We start from the raw sequence: 17,512 nt of genomic DNA, 5'->3' as shown, positions 1-17,512 counted from the left end.
GAGCAATTACACTAACCAGGCCTCAGTATCTCTGTCGCTGGCTGCTAGCGCATGTGCTAAGCCTGTTGTGTTTCTCTACACTGTCTTTAAAAAGCAATTGGCAGTCCCCAGAGAGGCACTTAGTCTGTCCTCCATGCAGCCTCGTGAGTTACAGCTCACCCACACAATGCTTCCATCAGCGTCCGTCGATACACAACTCACACAAACATGGAGACACACACACACACACACACACACACACAAATGCAAACACATACACATGTACCTACGCATGCAGGCACACACACACACACACACACACACACACACACACACACAGGGCAGGTCCCTGGATCCGCTGACAGCATTCTCTTGACCCGTAAGGTCACTAAGCGTCTCTTGGGGATGCATGTCAGAGCCGACATCACCGAGATGAGAGTCATTTTTCCATGAAGCCTCCCCCACAGTAATCACAGCATTTGGCAGGTTCTAGTGGCATTCATCAACTCAAGTGGGAGATTTGATAGGCACATTTTACAACACACACCCCCACCTCCTCTCCCCCTTGCTCTGCTCTCTCTTATGCAGACACGGACGGACGCACACACACACACACGCACACATGTGAAAACACACACACACACACACATTAACACGCACACACATTAACATGCACACACACACACATGCTTTGGGGGATGGCTGTCATTGCTGGGTGACATCTCCCTGCCTGCATTGTTTTGTTTTTTTAATCCTCCTCACCATCGCCACATTAAGTCAGCGGTAGAGAGGGGAGAGAGAGTGAGAGAGAGAGAAAGGGAGAGACAGAGAGAGAGAGAGAGACAGATGTACTGTATGCCTGTTGTCTGTTCCCAAGGCAGCCCTGTGCAACAGTCTGTTAACAGCAGCATACAAAGCCTTTGTAGAATGTACAGGACACACTTCTCATTGAGCATGAATCCCATTAAGCTCGTTTCTCCTTTCATATCTAGACCAGCATCTGGTGGGACTTCAGGTGCCGTGATAACACCAATGATCCCTGCACCATTAGCTTGTGTTTACTTCTTTTCCATATCCCGGCTAGCAGTAGGGTACATATCATTACGACAGAATCTCTGCATTGTCGAAGCAGTGTACATACAGTAAACATACATTTTCATCACATATTTTTTCAAACATTCTCAGGCTCATCTCTGTGTAGAATATTACTGTTACTGACTTACAGTTTCGTCCAAAAATATCTTCAGCGAAACTTCAAACAAAGTTTAGTTGGGAGTTACACAAATTACAGTCTCTCTAATCCGTTTGCTCAAAACTGGACCTACTTCCTCTTCATAGACTCACACACATATATACTATACATACTGTACGTACTGTATGCACGTAGTTGTTGCTATGACACCGGCATTTATGTACAACCTTACTAAAAAAAGTTCTGCTATACCTAGAACCCAAAAAGTGTTCTTTGGCTATCCCTGTAGGAGAACCCTTTTTGGTTCCATGAGGAACCCTTTCCATCGAGAGGATTCTACATGGCACCAAAGGGTTCTGCATGGCACCAATACACTTTTTTTGTTTTTCAAAGGGTTCTCCTTCAGGAAGAGTAGAAGAACCCTATTTGGTTCTAGCTACAGTAGAACCTGATCTCAGAGATGATACCAGTGGGTACATGAAAGACAGTGTTCCTCCAGCCTAGGGGCTTTGTCTATTCAGATCTGAATGATGGGAAAGAAGTTAATTAGTCCGCCTACAGCAGTTATGACTTATCTACATCTGACACTGCAGATCTGCACCTTCTGACACGGAGGCTGGAGGTATAAGCTTTGATTCGGGGAATTTACATATCTCCATGACCTCATTAGAGTGATAAGGTCAGTATTGTCTTTTGTGTCTCAGGTTTATAGCCTCACCCTGATTGGTCGGTCGAGTTTAAGGACGTTGCGGAGATAGCCAAGGGTGTGTGTTCAGAATGATGTCACTTTTTTTTTCTGCCCTTTGCAGGGACAAAGGCATGCCGTGGACTTTTTTGTGACAGAGTGATTTGGCAGGAATCGTACGTCACTTTGAAGATTAGATTTGATGCTGTGACATGTCTCTCTTCACGACACCTGAACATGAGACAGAGACAGGAGGTACAAAAAGCTTTAAGGATTTGGCATGAAGTGCTGTGTGAGAAACCGCTGTGGAACATGGGATGGTGTCACAGAGTCAGACGTAGAGCTTTAGAAGGTACAGAGGGTTGGAGGTTCTGAGATTCCTTTTGAAGGAGGGTAGCTGTAATAGTGGGAAGCCAGTGACCTTCACCTTTCTCCTGTCCTCCTCTTCCTCCTCCTCCTCCTCCTCCTCCTACATCTCCTCTAGCTGTGCTAAAACAAAGTCCTTTTTGTGTGAATTCTAATTAGAAGGACCTTGACTGCAAATCTTCACCCATTTTTCCACTTCATTTCTGTGGGAAAATATTTCATTGATTTCCGGGAGGGTGGGTGGGGGTAAATCGAAAGCAGGCAGGCTTGATGGGGGCTATGTGTGGGATTAGACCCAGCAGGGGGTTCTCCGCCCCCAGAGAGGAGAACCAATGAAGGCCCTCTCATTTACCCGTCATAACCCCCCTCTTCACACTGCTCTCTCTCTCTCTCCCTTTCTCTTTTTTATTCCTCCACTCTGAATTGCCTTTTACTTTTTCACCTTTTCCTCTAAACTACCCAACCCAAGGACTTTTCAGGAACATTTACTGAAATACGACCTGTTTTCTGTGCATTTTTAAAATTGTGGTTGCAAATGCAGAATGTACTTTTGTGTACAGATGCCAAAACATACATCCAGCTCGAGTGAAGAACAGAGTCCCTACACAATAAAATAGCCTCCAAATGCAAAAATAAAGTTTACAGAACATTCATCAAAGTGACTTCTGCTGCAGATCCGCAGTACTAAAAACGAAACCTTTCCTTTATTTGGTTGTTTTATTTCTTACATTCTGAGTGAAAAAAACAACAGACCATCATAGGCCAACTGGCATTGGTTTTTTCCCAGCAGACAACACTCTCTCTCTGACTCTCTCTCTGATTCTCTCTCTGACTCTCTCTCTCTCTCTATCTCTCCTTCTCTCTCTTTATCCTCCCCCCCCCCCCCCCCCGTCACTCTTTCCCATCTCTAATTGATGCCTTGCCCCTGCAGGTGTCAACATTCTCCTCTGAAATTATTATTCCAACCACACAGAAGATTGCTTTTGGTAATTGTATGTATCATAATTAAATTTGATGAACTCCTCCGAGACACAAAATCTAATTTGACCGAGGCGTTGAGTTTCTCCTCTTATACACAAAAAGGAGAAAGGTTTTCCATCGTTCGTACAGAGGCATTATGTAATCCTGCCACACTTATCTTTCGAAAACAAACACAGAATCTCCGGGTTCCACTACATCCAAATGATTAGAAACTAAACGGAACATCGAATAAAATGCAAATTCTCCGACAAAACATCACATAACACAAAACAAAGGATAATAACCGAATTCTCCCGCCAAGGTTACCCCCTCTTCTCTAACTCTTTTGAATGGTAGAAAAAAGGCACATTTATCTTCCATTTAGATGCAGTAATAATCACTTAAGCCTGTATAAACAAGAGATCAGAAAGCAAACACACAACAAAGTGGGGGGAAGGTCAATATACCTGCTAAGCCGGACCAGCCAGCATCCAAACAGATGAGTCACAGCGCTCCCAAATGTTCCCTGGCCGCCACTGTTTATATAAGAGGACAAATCACACTGTACTGCAGCGCAGCCGTCCTGCTGCAATCATCACCAGCCCTGAGACAGTTATATCTGCTCTCTACTGCTGGTTGAATAACCTGGAGCATGGGTTTCATAAGGACCACACACACACACACACAGATGAACACAGAAGCACACACAAACACACAACAGTACACACAGACATGTAAGCGCGCACACACACACGCAGACACATGCACACAGAAGCACAAACACATGCATGCACACACACACACACACGCATGCACACACAGACATGGAGATGAACACAGAAGCACACAAACACACACAAGTACACAAAGACATGGAAGGACACACACACAAACACGCGCATGCACACACATGCGCATGCACACGCACACACACATGCAAGCACAAACACAGAAGCTGAGAGCAGCTCATGCCATCTGTAGGACTTTATTCAAAGTGTTGGTTATTGACACAGCACTGGTGTGAAAGTTTGGGATGAGCACTCACACAGCCTTTAAAGCAGCTTGTGCAACACACACACACACACACACACACACACACACACACACACACACACACACACACACACACACACACACACACACACACACACACACACACACACACACACACACACACACACACACACACACACACACACACACACACACACACACACACACACACACACCTCCCAGGCAGTATGTGCTATAGGCCCCACCAGATCACTGTAAATATGCACACAGAGTGACTGGAGTACTTAGGCAGAGGACTCAAATGCACGACTCAGAGACAAAACTTAAATCCAGTAGAATAGTCTTTACTTTAAAAAAAGGTTCGGTCCACAGGCAGGCAGGCAATGAGTAGGCAGATAATCCAGGAAGGGGGTAGGCAAAGCAGGGTTCGGCACACAGGTAGGCAGTTCAAAAAGTCAGGCAGATAATCCGAAAAAGGGTAGGCAAAAAGCAAAGTCACAAACACTATCAGAGATCAAAATAACCAGGAATACTCAACACTAGGAAAAATCACTGGAGCATTTGACACAAGGTACCAAGATGAACTGGCACAGAGACAGGGGAACACAGAGTAAATACACAGGGAAGGATGATGAGGAACAGATGAAGCCAATCAGGGCGGGGTCGACAATCACACAGGCGGGAAACACACAAGGGCAGGGAGTGAAGTGTCTGGAACGAGAGACAAGGTGAGGGAGACAAAAATAAACCGGAAACAATAAATGAAATAACATGAAACAAAGACAAACATACATTAAGGAACAGGGTGGGACGTTACACACAGCTTATAGAGGCCAAGCCAGCCACCCAACACAGCTTTCTGATATTACACAAACAGTTGCGATGGATACAGGGAAGCCCAGTTACGTTATGTATTATGGGATGGAAAAATCTGACCTGTCTTTTCTGTCATTCTGAGCCTATGTAAGACTTGAGAAGAAGTCTGTATTTTCTTCACGTCTGCTTTCTCTCGCTTTCTCTCCCACAGTCAGTCTCTTCTAAATCTTCCCATCTGTGTACCTTCCTCTCTCTCTCTCTCTCTCTCTCTCTCTCTGTCTGTCTGTCTCTCTTCCCCTCAATCTCCCACAATCTGTTCATCTCTTTGTTGCTTCACTCCCATGTATGGAGGGGGTCCGCCCTCTTTCTCTCCCTAGATTTCAGTCCTTCTCCATGTACCCTGTTTTCTTGCCTCTTCACTTGGATTTGCATTGTTAAAAGGATTTATCTCTCTCTCTCTCTCTCCCTCCATCTCCCTCTATCTCTCCCCATCCCTCCCTCCCTCTCTATCCCCCTACTCCCCCACCCACCCTCCCTCCCTCCCTCCCTCCCTCCCTCCGCAGGGCTGCTGAAGTGCCCCGCTGAGCAACAATCTCTTTCTCGCAGGTGATTGCTCAGGCGCATATTGATTAAAGGAGGAGAGATTCTGCTGCTGAGAAGTCACTTTCCAAACTTCCTGGGATTTTAAAGGTGGTAGCCAGAGAGAGCCGGCTCACTCCTGCAGCAGATAAACGCCCTCGCAGGGATGGAATGCATCTCTCAACGACGACCTCCCTCTCCCCTATCACGGCCACCCCCCCCATCCCCCCCCCCCCCACCGGTTATCCAGGCACATCTAATGTAATGTGTTCTTGCTCGCTTCAGCTGCATACATCCCTCTCACTCTAATTGCGACTATTAAAGTAACAAACAGTGTCAATTAAAACAAAGGGTTCGGAAACCAATTCCTCACCGAGCATTAGCCGTATAAATAGCCATTACATCTGTTTAATTGACTATTAAGGCGGATCTACAAGTCCAATTAAGCCGACCATGTGACCTTGGGATTGGTCCAGGTCGTTAATGTAGTCCCGAGTGAAAAATGAAAGGTGGATCTGGAAGAGGATTGGCCGATCTTGTCTCCTGATGAAGTGGATATGTAATAACAACGTCTGGTTCCATGGAGGACCTGTAGATACAGATCTGAGGTCAGCCTATCAGCCCCCCTAGGTCCTGACTGAACACCAAACCCACCTCCGTCCTACTCCCAAGCTCTTCAGATGCTCATCAACACCCATTCCACGCTCTTGGGGAAAGGAGTAGGTGGATGTTTTGCATGATTCTGTCTTGACATACAGTATATTATGTAACCAACCCTCTTGCCTGTCTTCCGATTCCCCATACGTTCCCCATACGTTCGCCGCGCTCCTTATCATTCAGACTGGATCTGCTATCTTGGGGCTCCATTGCGTGTGGTGTTGTGCAAAATGGTTTGTGGCGTGCATAATATATTCATATTCGTCAAAGCCTCGGACGTAATCTGAAGCGTTGTGATCCACAAGTGGGTGTAAGACCAACCACATCAGTTCCTGATCAGCACACTGATTGGCACAAATGGATTTCCATTCGGGGGGGGGGGCCTCAGGGACGAAAGCCAATCCAAACTTGAACCTGCAAAGAATAGTGATAGTGGGGCGGGGTGATTCAAGGACAGGTGAAATCTGTCTCCCTTTTCTGGCGTACGGGCATCGTACAGTCACCTCACTCAACATACACCTGTTATAATCAATCAATTACGGCCCGATAAAGATAAAGCCTTACGGGAGGAAGCGTTGGAACCGTCCCCAACTCCTACGCCTCACCTCATTAACCATACAATTACCACGGTACACAGTCATTACCGTGGATACACGTTCTCCAGAACTTCAAAGGCTCCTGCCAAGGCTACCAGCTTCTGAATGAGAGCATGGCGGGGGGGGGGGGGGGGGGGGGGCTAATTTCCGCTAGTTTGTCTAAATATTGTAAAAAAAATAAATCTTGGCAATGCTCGGAATGATACTATGGGAAGTTTATATGAATCTGGAGTGACGGCTCATTTATTAGCTGATGATGGCTTTCAGCAAACACGCCGCCACGCCGACTGACAGCAGTGACAGAAGCGTGCTTATTTTCCAGCCATTATGCGTCAGAGAATAATAGTTCACGCGCTCATAAATGCAGAACTGTGACAGCATGGGGGGCTATAACATTATTGAATAATAACCATCCACTGTCGCTGTGTTTTCACAATAGATGGGTAGGAAAAAAAAAAGAAAAAGTGGAATAATAATCGTCATTATTCACAGAGTCTCAGACCGCGTAGTGATTGACTTGTTTTCCAAGGCGTTTATTGAGTGCATTTTTAGTACAATGGTTCTCAGAAAGTTACAGCTTACAAACTCGGACACATACTCGTCACAATATACAAGTGGTAGCTATACAGAGACACAAAGGAGAGATTACAAACACACACACACACGCACGCACGCGCACACACACGCACGCACGCACACACACACACACACACATTCTGTTCCTTCATCCTGTGTGTACCGCAGAGTGAGATCATCCCTGTCATGCTGGAAAGAGCCATTCATCGAAATCATCCTCCTCATTGGCTGTCCTTAGCGATGCTGGGACTGTGTGTACTGGATGTAGGTGTGTGTGTGTGTGTGTGTGTGTGAGTGAGTGTGTGTGTGGGAGGAGAGGAGGGGTACGTGTGTGTGTGTGTGTGGGAGGGGAGGAGGGGTAAGTGTGTGTGTGTGTGTGTGTGTGTGTGTGTGTGTGTATGTGTGTGGGTGTATGTGTGTGTGTATGTGTTCACTTCACACGTGTCCACTTGTATGTTGTTCAGCAGGTGTGTGTGTGTCCACAGTCTGAAACAGAAAAAAAGAAAGAAAGAGAGAAAATTAAAATAAATAAATAAAAAATAAACACATTATACCCTATAGATTCATCTAGAAGTATCAAGTATTCAACAGCAATCAATAGTTGGAAAAAAACTAAACATATCCAAGGCAGACAGGTGAGCTTCAGGGCAGACAGGTGAGCTTGGGTAGAAACTCTAAGGTGGTGTATTTTATGAGCTTGGAATGGTTTTTATTGAAGAGACCGCTTGTTCTGACTGCTTTTCAGTTCATCACATTAGTGTGTTATTAGAGAGAACATTACAAGGACAAACATGAGCAAATTGAAAATTGGATCGACACTGGAGCATTGTCTACATTTCTGTCATCTCATCCAAAGGCTAGACCTCAGGTTTGAATGGCAAATGCTTGAACATTGACTGAATGGAAGCCTAATTGGTGGGTGACCGCTTTGAATGAAATTGACTTCAATTGGATAACTCGTGACAATATATGATTATCGTGAGGGTCCCTGTGAATGGCATTCAATTCAATAGGCAATTCAAATATTTAACCATCAACTTCAACCATTTTAATCATGCGGTTCTCAATCGAATCTGGCTAAAGGCCAAGGCTCGCCTGGAAGAAGGAGCGGAAGATCTGACAAGAAATGTTGCTTTATGAAGAAATACAGCCAATATACTATAATCAAAGCCATGTGTGACAGTAGCTACCACCTCTCCTCCTCCTCATCACTTCTGTATCCCTCACTCCTCCTTTCTTGCTCCCCCCCCCTCTTGACACCCCCCTCTTTCCCTCTCCCTTCTGATGTCCTCCCACACGTACACAGTCATGTCTCAGCCTGCTCTCTCTTCATTAAGGGCCAGGCTGTGGTGAAGAAGTTGTGAAGCAGGACCGCTGTGTGTGTGTGTGTGTGTGCGTGTGTGCTATCTGTGCTACAGTATATTTGTACACGTGTGTGCGTGTGTGTGTGTGTGTGTGTGTGTGTGTGTGTGTGTGCATGCATGCGTGTGTGTGTGTGTTTGTTTGTGCCGCGACAGCCTCATCCGTCTCCCTGCCTGCGGCCCCTCAGAGGCTTGTCAGACGGGGGTCCCAGCAGGTGTCTGGTCCCCTGCCTGGGCGCACTGGAGCACAGAGGCAACCATCCCTCAGCCACGGCCCAGGCACACTACCAGCCAGCCAGCCAGACCTGGTCCGGGACAGGTTCGTTACGCCCAGGATAAATGAGCTGGAGCCCAGCCACAAGGGCCAGCTAAGGGGAGGGAACGAGGGAGGGATGGGGAGCGGCAAGACGGAGAGAGGAGGAAAGGGTGAATGAGGGTGAGGATGCTTAATAACCTACTAATGGGCTGCCATCGATTTCTAATTTCAGACGTGAGGTGGGTATCGTTGTCTTCTGTTGTGTATTCACTCACCCCTCCTTAAAATAATACGGTAACATTTGGCACAGGCGTAGCGGGGGGGGTGGGGGGCAACGCTACTGTGAGTGAGTTTAATGGAAGAGCAGTCTGTGACCTCTGTCCGGATGAGGCGGGTGAGACAATTTACAGAAGATGCGTCACATTTATCCGGCAAGCACCATTCTTAATATAGCTCTCGTACGGTATTGCACCCCGGTTTCTGCATCAATGTTAGAAAATAGTCCAAGTAATAATAATAATAATATCTGAAGAAAAAAGTAACAATCTTTGTGAGAACGTAATAGCTCTACTACGTATCATCAACTAGGTGTGTGTGTGTGTGTGTGTGTGTGTGTGTGTGTGTGTGTGTGTGTCCTCCCTCAACCATCAGACACAGTTAAGACCCTGATCACACCAGGCAGACATCCAAGAGGTGATGCCACCACCAATCACACTGTAATCAGGAACTGTCGCCAAGTAAATCAACCCTGTGTACTGAAGCCATGAGACTCATCTCTCTTGCAACACCTCCTAGACTACAATTTACCCCCCTCCCCACCCCCCACCCCCACCAAACTCCTGTCCTCCTTCTGAAGAATACCAGCTAACTCCCTTGACCAATCGATGTCCTCACGGTGGACTTAGCTAACTGGTATCGTCGTAGGAGGGGGGGGGGGGTTGGATGACAGTATGGGCGAAGCTCCTTTGAGGCTCTATGGCATTTTCTCCAAACACAATCATCGCAACAAAATGTACAGTTTTATTGTTCTATTTTGTAAATGTGTACATTTGTTATTCTGTTAATATCTTTGCTATTTTGTCAATATTTGCGATTGTGTTTTTATGTCCCGTGCACCGACCTCACCAAGTCAATTTCCTGTATGTGCAAATACACTTGGCCAAATCAAAAGAATTCTGATTCTGATTCTGATTCAATATAGCATTCAATATATAATTCAAGAAGAAAAGCTACCGATTTGTGCGAACAGGCGTAGGGGGTTGGGGGTTGGGATCTGCAGTATGAGCGAAAGCTCCTTCGAGGTGCTGCATGACTGTTTTCTCTGAACGGAGAGCGAGAGACTCTCCATATGGCGGCAGCGTAGAGACAGAGTACACAGATAAGTCCGTGCCTGAGCTGTGGTTGCTGGTGACGGGCTGTTAGCAGAGAGAGAGCGTGGAGTGGAGCCCGTGTGGGCTGCTTAAGTCTGTGTCTTCATCAAGACGGCGTCGGGCGTCTGTTTGGCAAAGCCAGGCCCAGATGTTCCTTCACCCACCCACCCACGCACGCACGCATACACGCACGCACACACGCACACAGAGAAACACACACACACACACACACACACACACACACACACACACACACACACACACACACACAGTGAAACACACACACACACACACACACACACACACACACACACACACACACACAGAAACACACACACTCAGTGACTCATTCCAGTCCCTTGATAAGCTTGTATTCAGATCTGTATCTCTCACAGATTCCAACTGTATAGCGCATATCCTTGGACAAGTGGCGATCCCGGTCATTTCTTTCATTTCTGCCGCCATTTCTGAATCAGCATATTTAAGTGAATGTTTGTGTGAGGTAAATGGGCATTCAGTTTCTCTTATACCAGTGTAGTAAAACTGTAATAACTCTAGTTACAACATTTTTATCAATTTGATGTTACATATCTATTTAGTAATTGCTTTTGTTGATAGATAAGTGGGTGTAAAAGAGTAACGTCATGTTAAGTGTTACCCTGTTGTCACATACAGTACCATACATACATGCCATAAACTACCATACCATACATACATGCCATAAACTACCATACCATACATACATACATACCATAAACTACCATACATACATACATGCCATAAACTACCATACCATACATACATACATACCATTCCATCCATCCATCCATACCATAAACTACCATACCATACATACATACATACCATCCATCCATCCATCCATCCATCCATACATGCCATAAACTACCATACCATACATCCATACATACCATACATCCATACATACCATCCATACATACATCCATACATACCATAAACTACCATACATCCATACATACCATAAACTACCATACCATACATACATACATACATACATACATACATACCATAAACTTGAGCCAATAGGAGTTGGACTCTCCTTTCCATTCCCGGCAGATCCAAGCGCTCCAACACAAACAACAAGAGGATATAAAGAAAAAAACAATTCTGTACAAGTGGTCACCAGCGAGATACAGCATGGATACCCCCACATTTAAACATCATCTCCCAACAACATGGACGTTTTGTCACTTTTTTTTCCTACAGCTTTTTTTTTTTTATACACATCTACAGAAATAGTCTTTTGTACATTTTCTTCCAAGTCAAAGTTCATCTAGGATTGTCCTTGTGGCCCCTTGGCATTGAGGGACAAACAAAACAGTGTCTGTTGATTTGTCCTCCGGAGGGAAGGGGGCGCTGTAGGCAATTACACATGGTATGTGTCCATCACAATCCAGTCAACAAGCATGTCGTTGCCAAAAATGCAAGCAGAGAGAGTTTTGTACATACATATTCATACGTGTCACCTTCAATATGAAGATTTATTCTGAAGATATATTCATATTTAGTTAGAGATATACATATTTATATATATTCTCAGAATCTGGGTGTGGCCGTTTCAAATGTCCTTTGGCAGGGCCGTCCACCCAGACTTCCACAGGTAGTGTTAAAGTTAAACAAGGGAAAAAAGAGGTCTGAGTTTCCTGCTTTCTTGATGAATAAAAACAAAACTAAATCACGTTAGCAAATGTAACAAAAGCTCTCACGTTTTATCTCTGGTACCTTGTCCTTGTTATTCAGAATGTTCCAAAATGAAAAGAAGAAGAATAATTCACTAAAAATGATCAAGCTCAAGTGAAAAACAATACTCTACTGTACACCCTGTATTTTTTTTCAGTCTGTGTATTTCCTTGACTTTCAATTTGTTCAAGGCTCAATTCAAACGTTCCTGGACCAAGACCAATACCAATGCATCCTCATTCCAGTCACCAAAGAAGGCCTGGGTCAAATCAGATATGCTTCTCATCCGCTTCAAAATGGCTTCCACTGGATTCTCCTTTAGCAATATACAAGTCCAATATCATCCAGCCACGACAGACACAGTACCAAGTCCAATATTGTCAGAGACTCTCTCCTCTATTTGTGGGGTTAGATTAATAAAGTTCAGATATTCTGGACCCTGGGCTCCTGATATGTGAGATGACACTGTGATGAAGGGACTACAACTGTGATGAAAAGACTACAATTGTGATGAAAAGACTACAACTGAGATGAAAAGCCTACAACTGAGATGTCTCTGGGTCCACAGAAGGAGATGAAGGACCCTTGAAACTCCAGACGTGGTTAATGTAGTTCTGGTGGATGATAGTTAGTCGTAGTCCTTTTGTCTGGACCCTGGCCTCCTGGTATGAGATTAGATTAGATTAGATTTGATTAGATTAGGATGATAGTCTCGATCCTGGCGCGTTCCGACGGGTCGGGGGTCATTCGGGGACTGCTTCTGCTGTTGTTGTTCCTCCGAATGCTGCCCGTCCCGTGGTACAGCGCCCCCTGTAGTCATGCCATGGCAGTGGGCGACTGACTCATCTGCACCCGCATGGTCTGGATGTTGCTGAGGATCTTCTTCTGGTGGCCAGCCAGGGTAACACCTATCCTCAGCAGGTCCCTGGAGAGAGAGAGAGAAGAGGGGTGAGAGAGAGGGGGGGGGGAGAGCGAGAGAGAGGGGGAGGGGGGGATGAAGAGAGAGAGAGAGAGAAGGGGGGAGCGAGAGAGAGGGGGAGGGGGGATAAAGAGAGAGAGAGAGAGAGACAGAGAGAGAGACAGAGAAAGAGAAAGAGAAAGAGGAGGGGGGGGGAGGGAATAAGAGAAAATATGTCAACAATATTAGAGATGACTTCACTTCATTGTCTTTTCAGGACCATTGGGAACGTACAGTGCTCAGTGTTCCTGTAAGTTTGACAGAGTGAGAACCAAAACAACAAAACAAACCCTTTAACAACTGTCTCCGTGGCTTCTACACAGGCACTGAGCTGGTTGCTGTCCTAATGCATTTGCCCACAGCTAAGTGAGGATCCAAAAGATCCAATTTCAAGACTGATGGCCACACGCTGTGAATGTGACACAAACAAACGCATCGAATTAACTGTAGCTACTCCGCGCTAAAGCCTTTGTTCTCTCATTGACAATTAAAACAATGTCGCCGCCTGATAGACACAGATTAGGAAAGGAGGAGAGATGAGGATGAACTGAGTGGGCACATGAAGGACGTGTTTGTTTGGGCCAGTGTTGATGCATGGGATTAGGGTCATGTTGGTTTGCGTTGGTACGACGTACAGCGTGGCTTTATATTCAGTGACGTACAGGGTGTGTGTCTGCATATTTTGTGGATGCCGTGATGTATAATGTGTTTGTTTGTTTGTTTGTTTGTCTGTTTGTTTGTCTGTTTGTGTGTGTGTGTGTGTGTGTGTGTGTGTGTGTGTGCATGCCTGTTTGTGTGTGTGTGTCTGTTTGTGTGTGTGTGTGTGTGTGTGCATGCCTGTTTGTGTGTGTGTGTGTGTCTGTTTGTGTGCGTGTGTGTGTGTGTCTGTGTGTGTGTGTGTGTGTGTGTCTGTGAGACTCACTCTGAGGTCATCTGAGCCACCAGCTGTAGGGAGGTGAAGCCAGAGTTGAGGAAGTTGTCTCTGTATTGGGTCATCTTGATGGCTCCCAGCCACTCCTCCACTGAGCTGAAGGTGTTGAAGTCTGGGATGGAGCGGTCCAACAGGGGCTGGGAAGGCCTGGAGGGAGAATGAGACTTTGATGCATCAGTAAGCAAAGGGGGGAGAGAGAGAGAAAGAGAGAGAGGGAGAGAGAGGGGGAGAGAGAGAGAGAGAGAGAGAGGGAGAGAGAGAGAGAGAGAGAGAGAGAGAGAGAGAGGGAGAGAGAGAGAGAGAGAGAGCATGTGTGTCAGCTCTTAACAGTAGGAATGAATAGTGGGGAGTGAAGGGTTAGGCTTTGATGCAAGATACATAAGTGTGTGTGTGTGTGTGTGTCTGCATGTGTGTATCTCTTGAGTAAGAAAGTGAAAGTGTGCAAGTTCACAGTACAAGTTCATAGCCAACCACTACTTTGAAGTCAGTAGGGTTATGTGCAAGTTCACAGTACAAGTTCACAGCCAGCCACTACTTTAAAGTCAGCAGGGTTATGTGTGTGTGTGTGTGTGTGTGTGTTCCATGTCCACTCACACTGCGGGAATGCTGGCCACGGCCTTGAGGCTGGTGGGGTTGCGGATCATCTTGTCCAGGGTGTTGACGATGTCGGTGAAACGGGGCCGGGCGTTGCGATCCTTCTGCCAGCAGTCCAACATCAGCTGGTGCAGGGCGGAGGGGCAGTCCATGGGCGGGGGCAGGCGGTAGTCCTGCTCGATAGCATTGATCACCTGGGGAGTGCAGAGGGGGGGGGGGTTGGAGGGGAAGGGGGTTGGGGGGTGGAGGGGGAGGGGGGGGCACAGAGGAGTCACATGATTAACTAGGCAAGACAGGACTGGTGGTGACTGCAGGAAGGCACTTCAGTCAGGAAGTGAGGACAACTGTAGTTAGGGGTAAACCCCATCAACTAAACACGATCCAAGTTATTTTATTTTTTATTTTTTTATTTGTGTGTGGCGACAGACGTTCGGTCACATTTCGTACCATTACCCTGGCATGCTCTCTATCTCTCTCTCTCTCTTTCTCTCTCTCTCTCACGCCATCCTCTTTTGCTAAACCACCAAGCCCTGGTTTGTCTATCCAATTTTGTGCGATTGAGTGCTCAGTCAAAGTTTCTCTCTCTCCGCCCCCTCCCTCTCTCCCTCCCTCTTTCTCCCCCCCCCCCCTCCCTCCCCCTCTCTCCCGAGACACTTAGTACTCAGACTGATGTGCCCCTCCTCTTGACATTAGCCAATCGCACGTCAGTACGGCTGGGGGAAGGGGACATACAGAGTGAAGGGGACGGATAATGTGACCCAGCTTGATGGCGGCTGGGGAAACGGGTTGATTGTATATCATTAACACAGTGAAATGCAGGCACTTGACACTAGTCCTTAAAAGACTGCAAAAGGCACTGAAAAAGGCCTGATTGCAGATAAGCACTATAGTTAGTCTGTAATTGTGTTACACAAAGACAAAGTGCTGAATTGTGTTGATGGCTTACATTGAACTATTGACCTTTGTGTGTGTGTGTGTGTGTGTGTGTGTGTGTGTGTGTGTGTGTGTGTGTGAAAGAGAGAGAGGCTAAGCTAAGAGAGGGCTATTTTCCAATTAGTTCAGTGGCCACAGGGGGAAAATTAATTACAGATTACTACAATTTCTACCGCAGCTTTGTTAAATACTTGATTGTGATTGGTCTAGAGGGTGTTACAAAGGGATTACTTTGTCTATAAATGCACCTGACGTCCCAGGAATAGCCTCTTCACCGGTCCTAATCAATTCGAAAAGGAGCTCGGCATCCGCGAGACGGTCAAACTGACAGAGAGCCCCAATGCAAAGAAACCGAGCGCAACCTAGTTTACTTCGCCACGAAACCAGATGACAACAGCTCTTTTTTGTTTGTTTCGCAAACAAATACACATTGTTTTGTCGTCGCCGTGGTATAAGCGGGATAAATCAACTCGGAGGTGTGTGCTGTTATTGGAAAATAATCAACATTGCGGAGGTGAGTGACCCTCTGCGTTTTACACCTCCGCGGAGTTGATTATTTTCCTATAAGCTCTCGCCTCGCCGTTCATTATCCCTTACGTAAGGAGGGATATGGATCTATATCTGTATTCATATCCATGCTGTTTGTAGAAGTCAGCTAATCCCCCAACATCTGTGGAGGAGAGATATTCGAATGTGGTAAAAAGTCATTATCATCAAAAAATGGATCTGCAGCTCTGTAGGTGCCAACCCCACCACTGAGATGTGTGCAATTCAGCAGAATCTTGACAAATGGTGCACACGGGGAAGAGTGTGTGTTTCCATGTATGAGTTTATGTGTGCATAGTGAGTGTGTGTGTGTGTGTGTGTGGGTGTGTGTGTGTGCGTGTGTGCGTGTGCGTGCGTACATATGTGTGTGTGTGTTCTCCCTGAACAGAGCAGCAGCAGGCCATGCTATGAGCTGTGCCAGACCTCCCCCCTGTGTGTGTGTCCCACCAGTCAGTGCATGCTGGCCCACAGAGGGAACATCTGCTGGGTTGGACAGCCCTGGTGGACTAAGCTCCAGAGAGAGAGAGAGAGAGAGCGATAGAGAGAGAGAGATAGAGACAGAGAGAAGGGAGGGGGGGGGTTCTGGTGGACCAGAGAGGCCCTTTCGGGGAGATGGAGCTCATACTGTGTGTGTGTGTGTGTGTGTGTGTGTGTGTGTGTGTGTGTGTGTGTATGCGTGCCTGCCTGCGCGCGTGCGTGTGTGTGTGGACTCTGTCCAGTGGAAACAGGGGACAACGCCAGGCTCTCAGACATGAGCCTGCAGGACACGTGACTGCGTCCCGCTCAGCCTTCAGAAGACGCTCCTTCCTCAGCAAGGTCACCTTGAGGGACGTTCTCAGTGAACAGGATGGAAACACTCCCAAAAGAAAAAATCCAGCTCACCAACAGATTCCTCTCTCATCTGATAATTTCTCTTCGCTTTCTTTTCAGACAGGCAAGAACCTTGGGGTGATCCTTGACCACCACTTGTCCCGTGCGGCGAACATCACAGCGACAGCGCGCTCCTGTAGATTCTTCGTCTACAACATCCGAAGGATACGTCCATTCCTCAACAGAGAAGCAGAACAATTCTTGGTCCAGACACTTGTGATCTCTCGCCTTGACTACTGCAACGCACTCTTGGCCGGGCTCCCGGCCTCCGCCATCAGGCCTCTGCAGCTCATCTAGAACGCTGCCGCCCGTCTGGTGTTCAATCTCCCCAAGGCTCCCATGTCACCCCCCTCCTTCGCACCCTTCTCTGGCTCCCGGTAGCAGCTTGCATCAGATTCAAGACCCTGGTGCTTGCCTACCAGGCGGTAAAGGGAACAGCCCCTCCCTGCTTGCAAGCAATGGTCAGCCCCCATCACTCCGTTCTTCCACCTCAGCTGGCCTCTACGAGGATGCAACGGTCTCGCTGTTCAGTCACGGCTTTTCACTGTCTTGGC

The 17,512-nt window shown here is 46.8% G+C and overlaps 1 protein-coding gene across 1 annotated transcript in view; it reads right to left on the bottom strand.

Annotated features, from left to right (window-relative positions):
• Positions 1 to 7,373: 7,373 nt before the first annotated feature.
• LOC310824762 (ephrin type-B receptor 1-like) overlaps positions 7,374 to 17,512 on the bottom strand; it is a gene marked incomplete at its 5' end in the record, with an annotated part of 11,308 nt that continues 1,169 nt past the window's right edge. Inside the window, 4 exons of the mRNA XM_083698014.1 lie at positions 7,374 to 7,906; positions 11,454 to 13,051; positions 14,007 to 14,162; positions 14,610 to 14,803. Of these exons, the coding sequence (XP_083554140.1) occupies positions 12,943 to 13,051; positions 14,007 to 14,162; positions 14,610 to 14,803 (459 nt within the window). The 3' untranslated portion in view covers positions 7,374 to 7,906; positions 11,454 to 12,942. The remainder of the gene's footprint in view (positions 7,907 to 11,453; positions 13,052 to 14,006; positions 14,163 to 14,609; positions 14,804 to 17,512) is intronic.

Source organism: Argentina silus (genome assembly GCF_951799395.1).
Source record: "Argentina silus genome assembly, contig: scaffold_306, whole genome shotgun sequence".
Lineage (NCBI taxonomy): Eukaryota > Metazoa > Chordata > Actinopteri > Argentiniformes > Argentinidae > Argentina > Argentina silus.
This window is presented reverse-complemented; position numbering and strand designations above follow the sequence as displayed.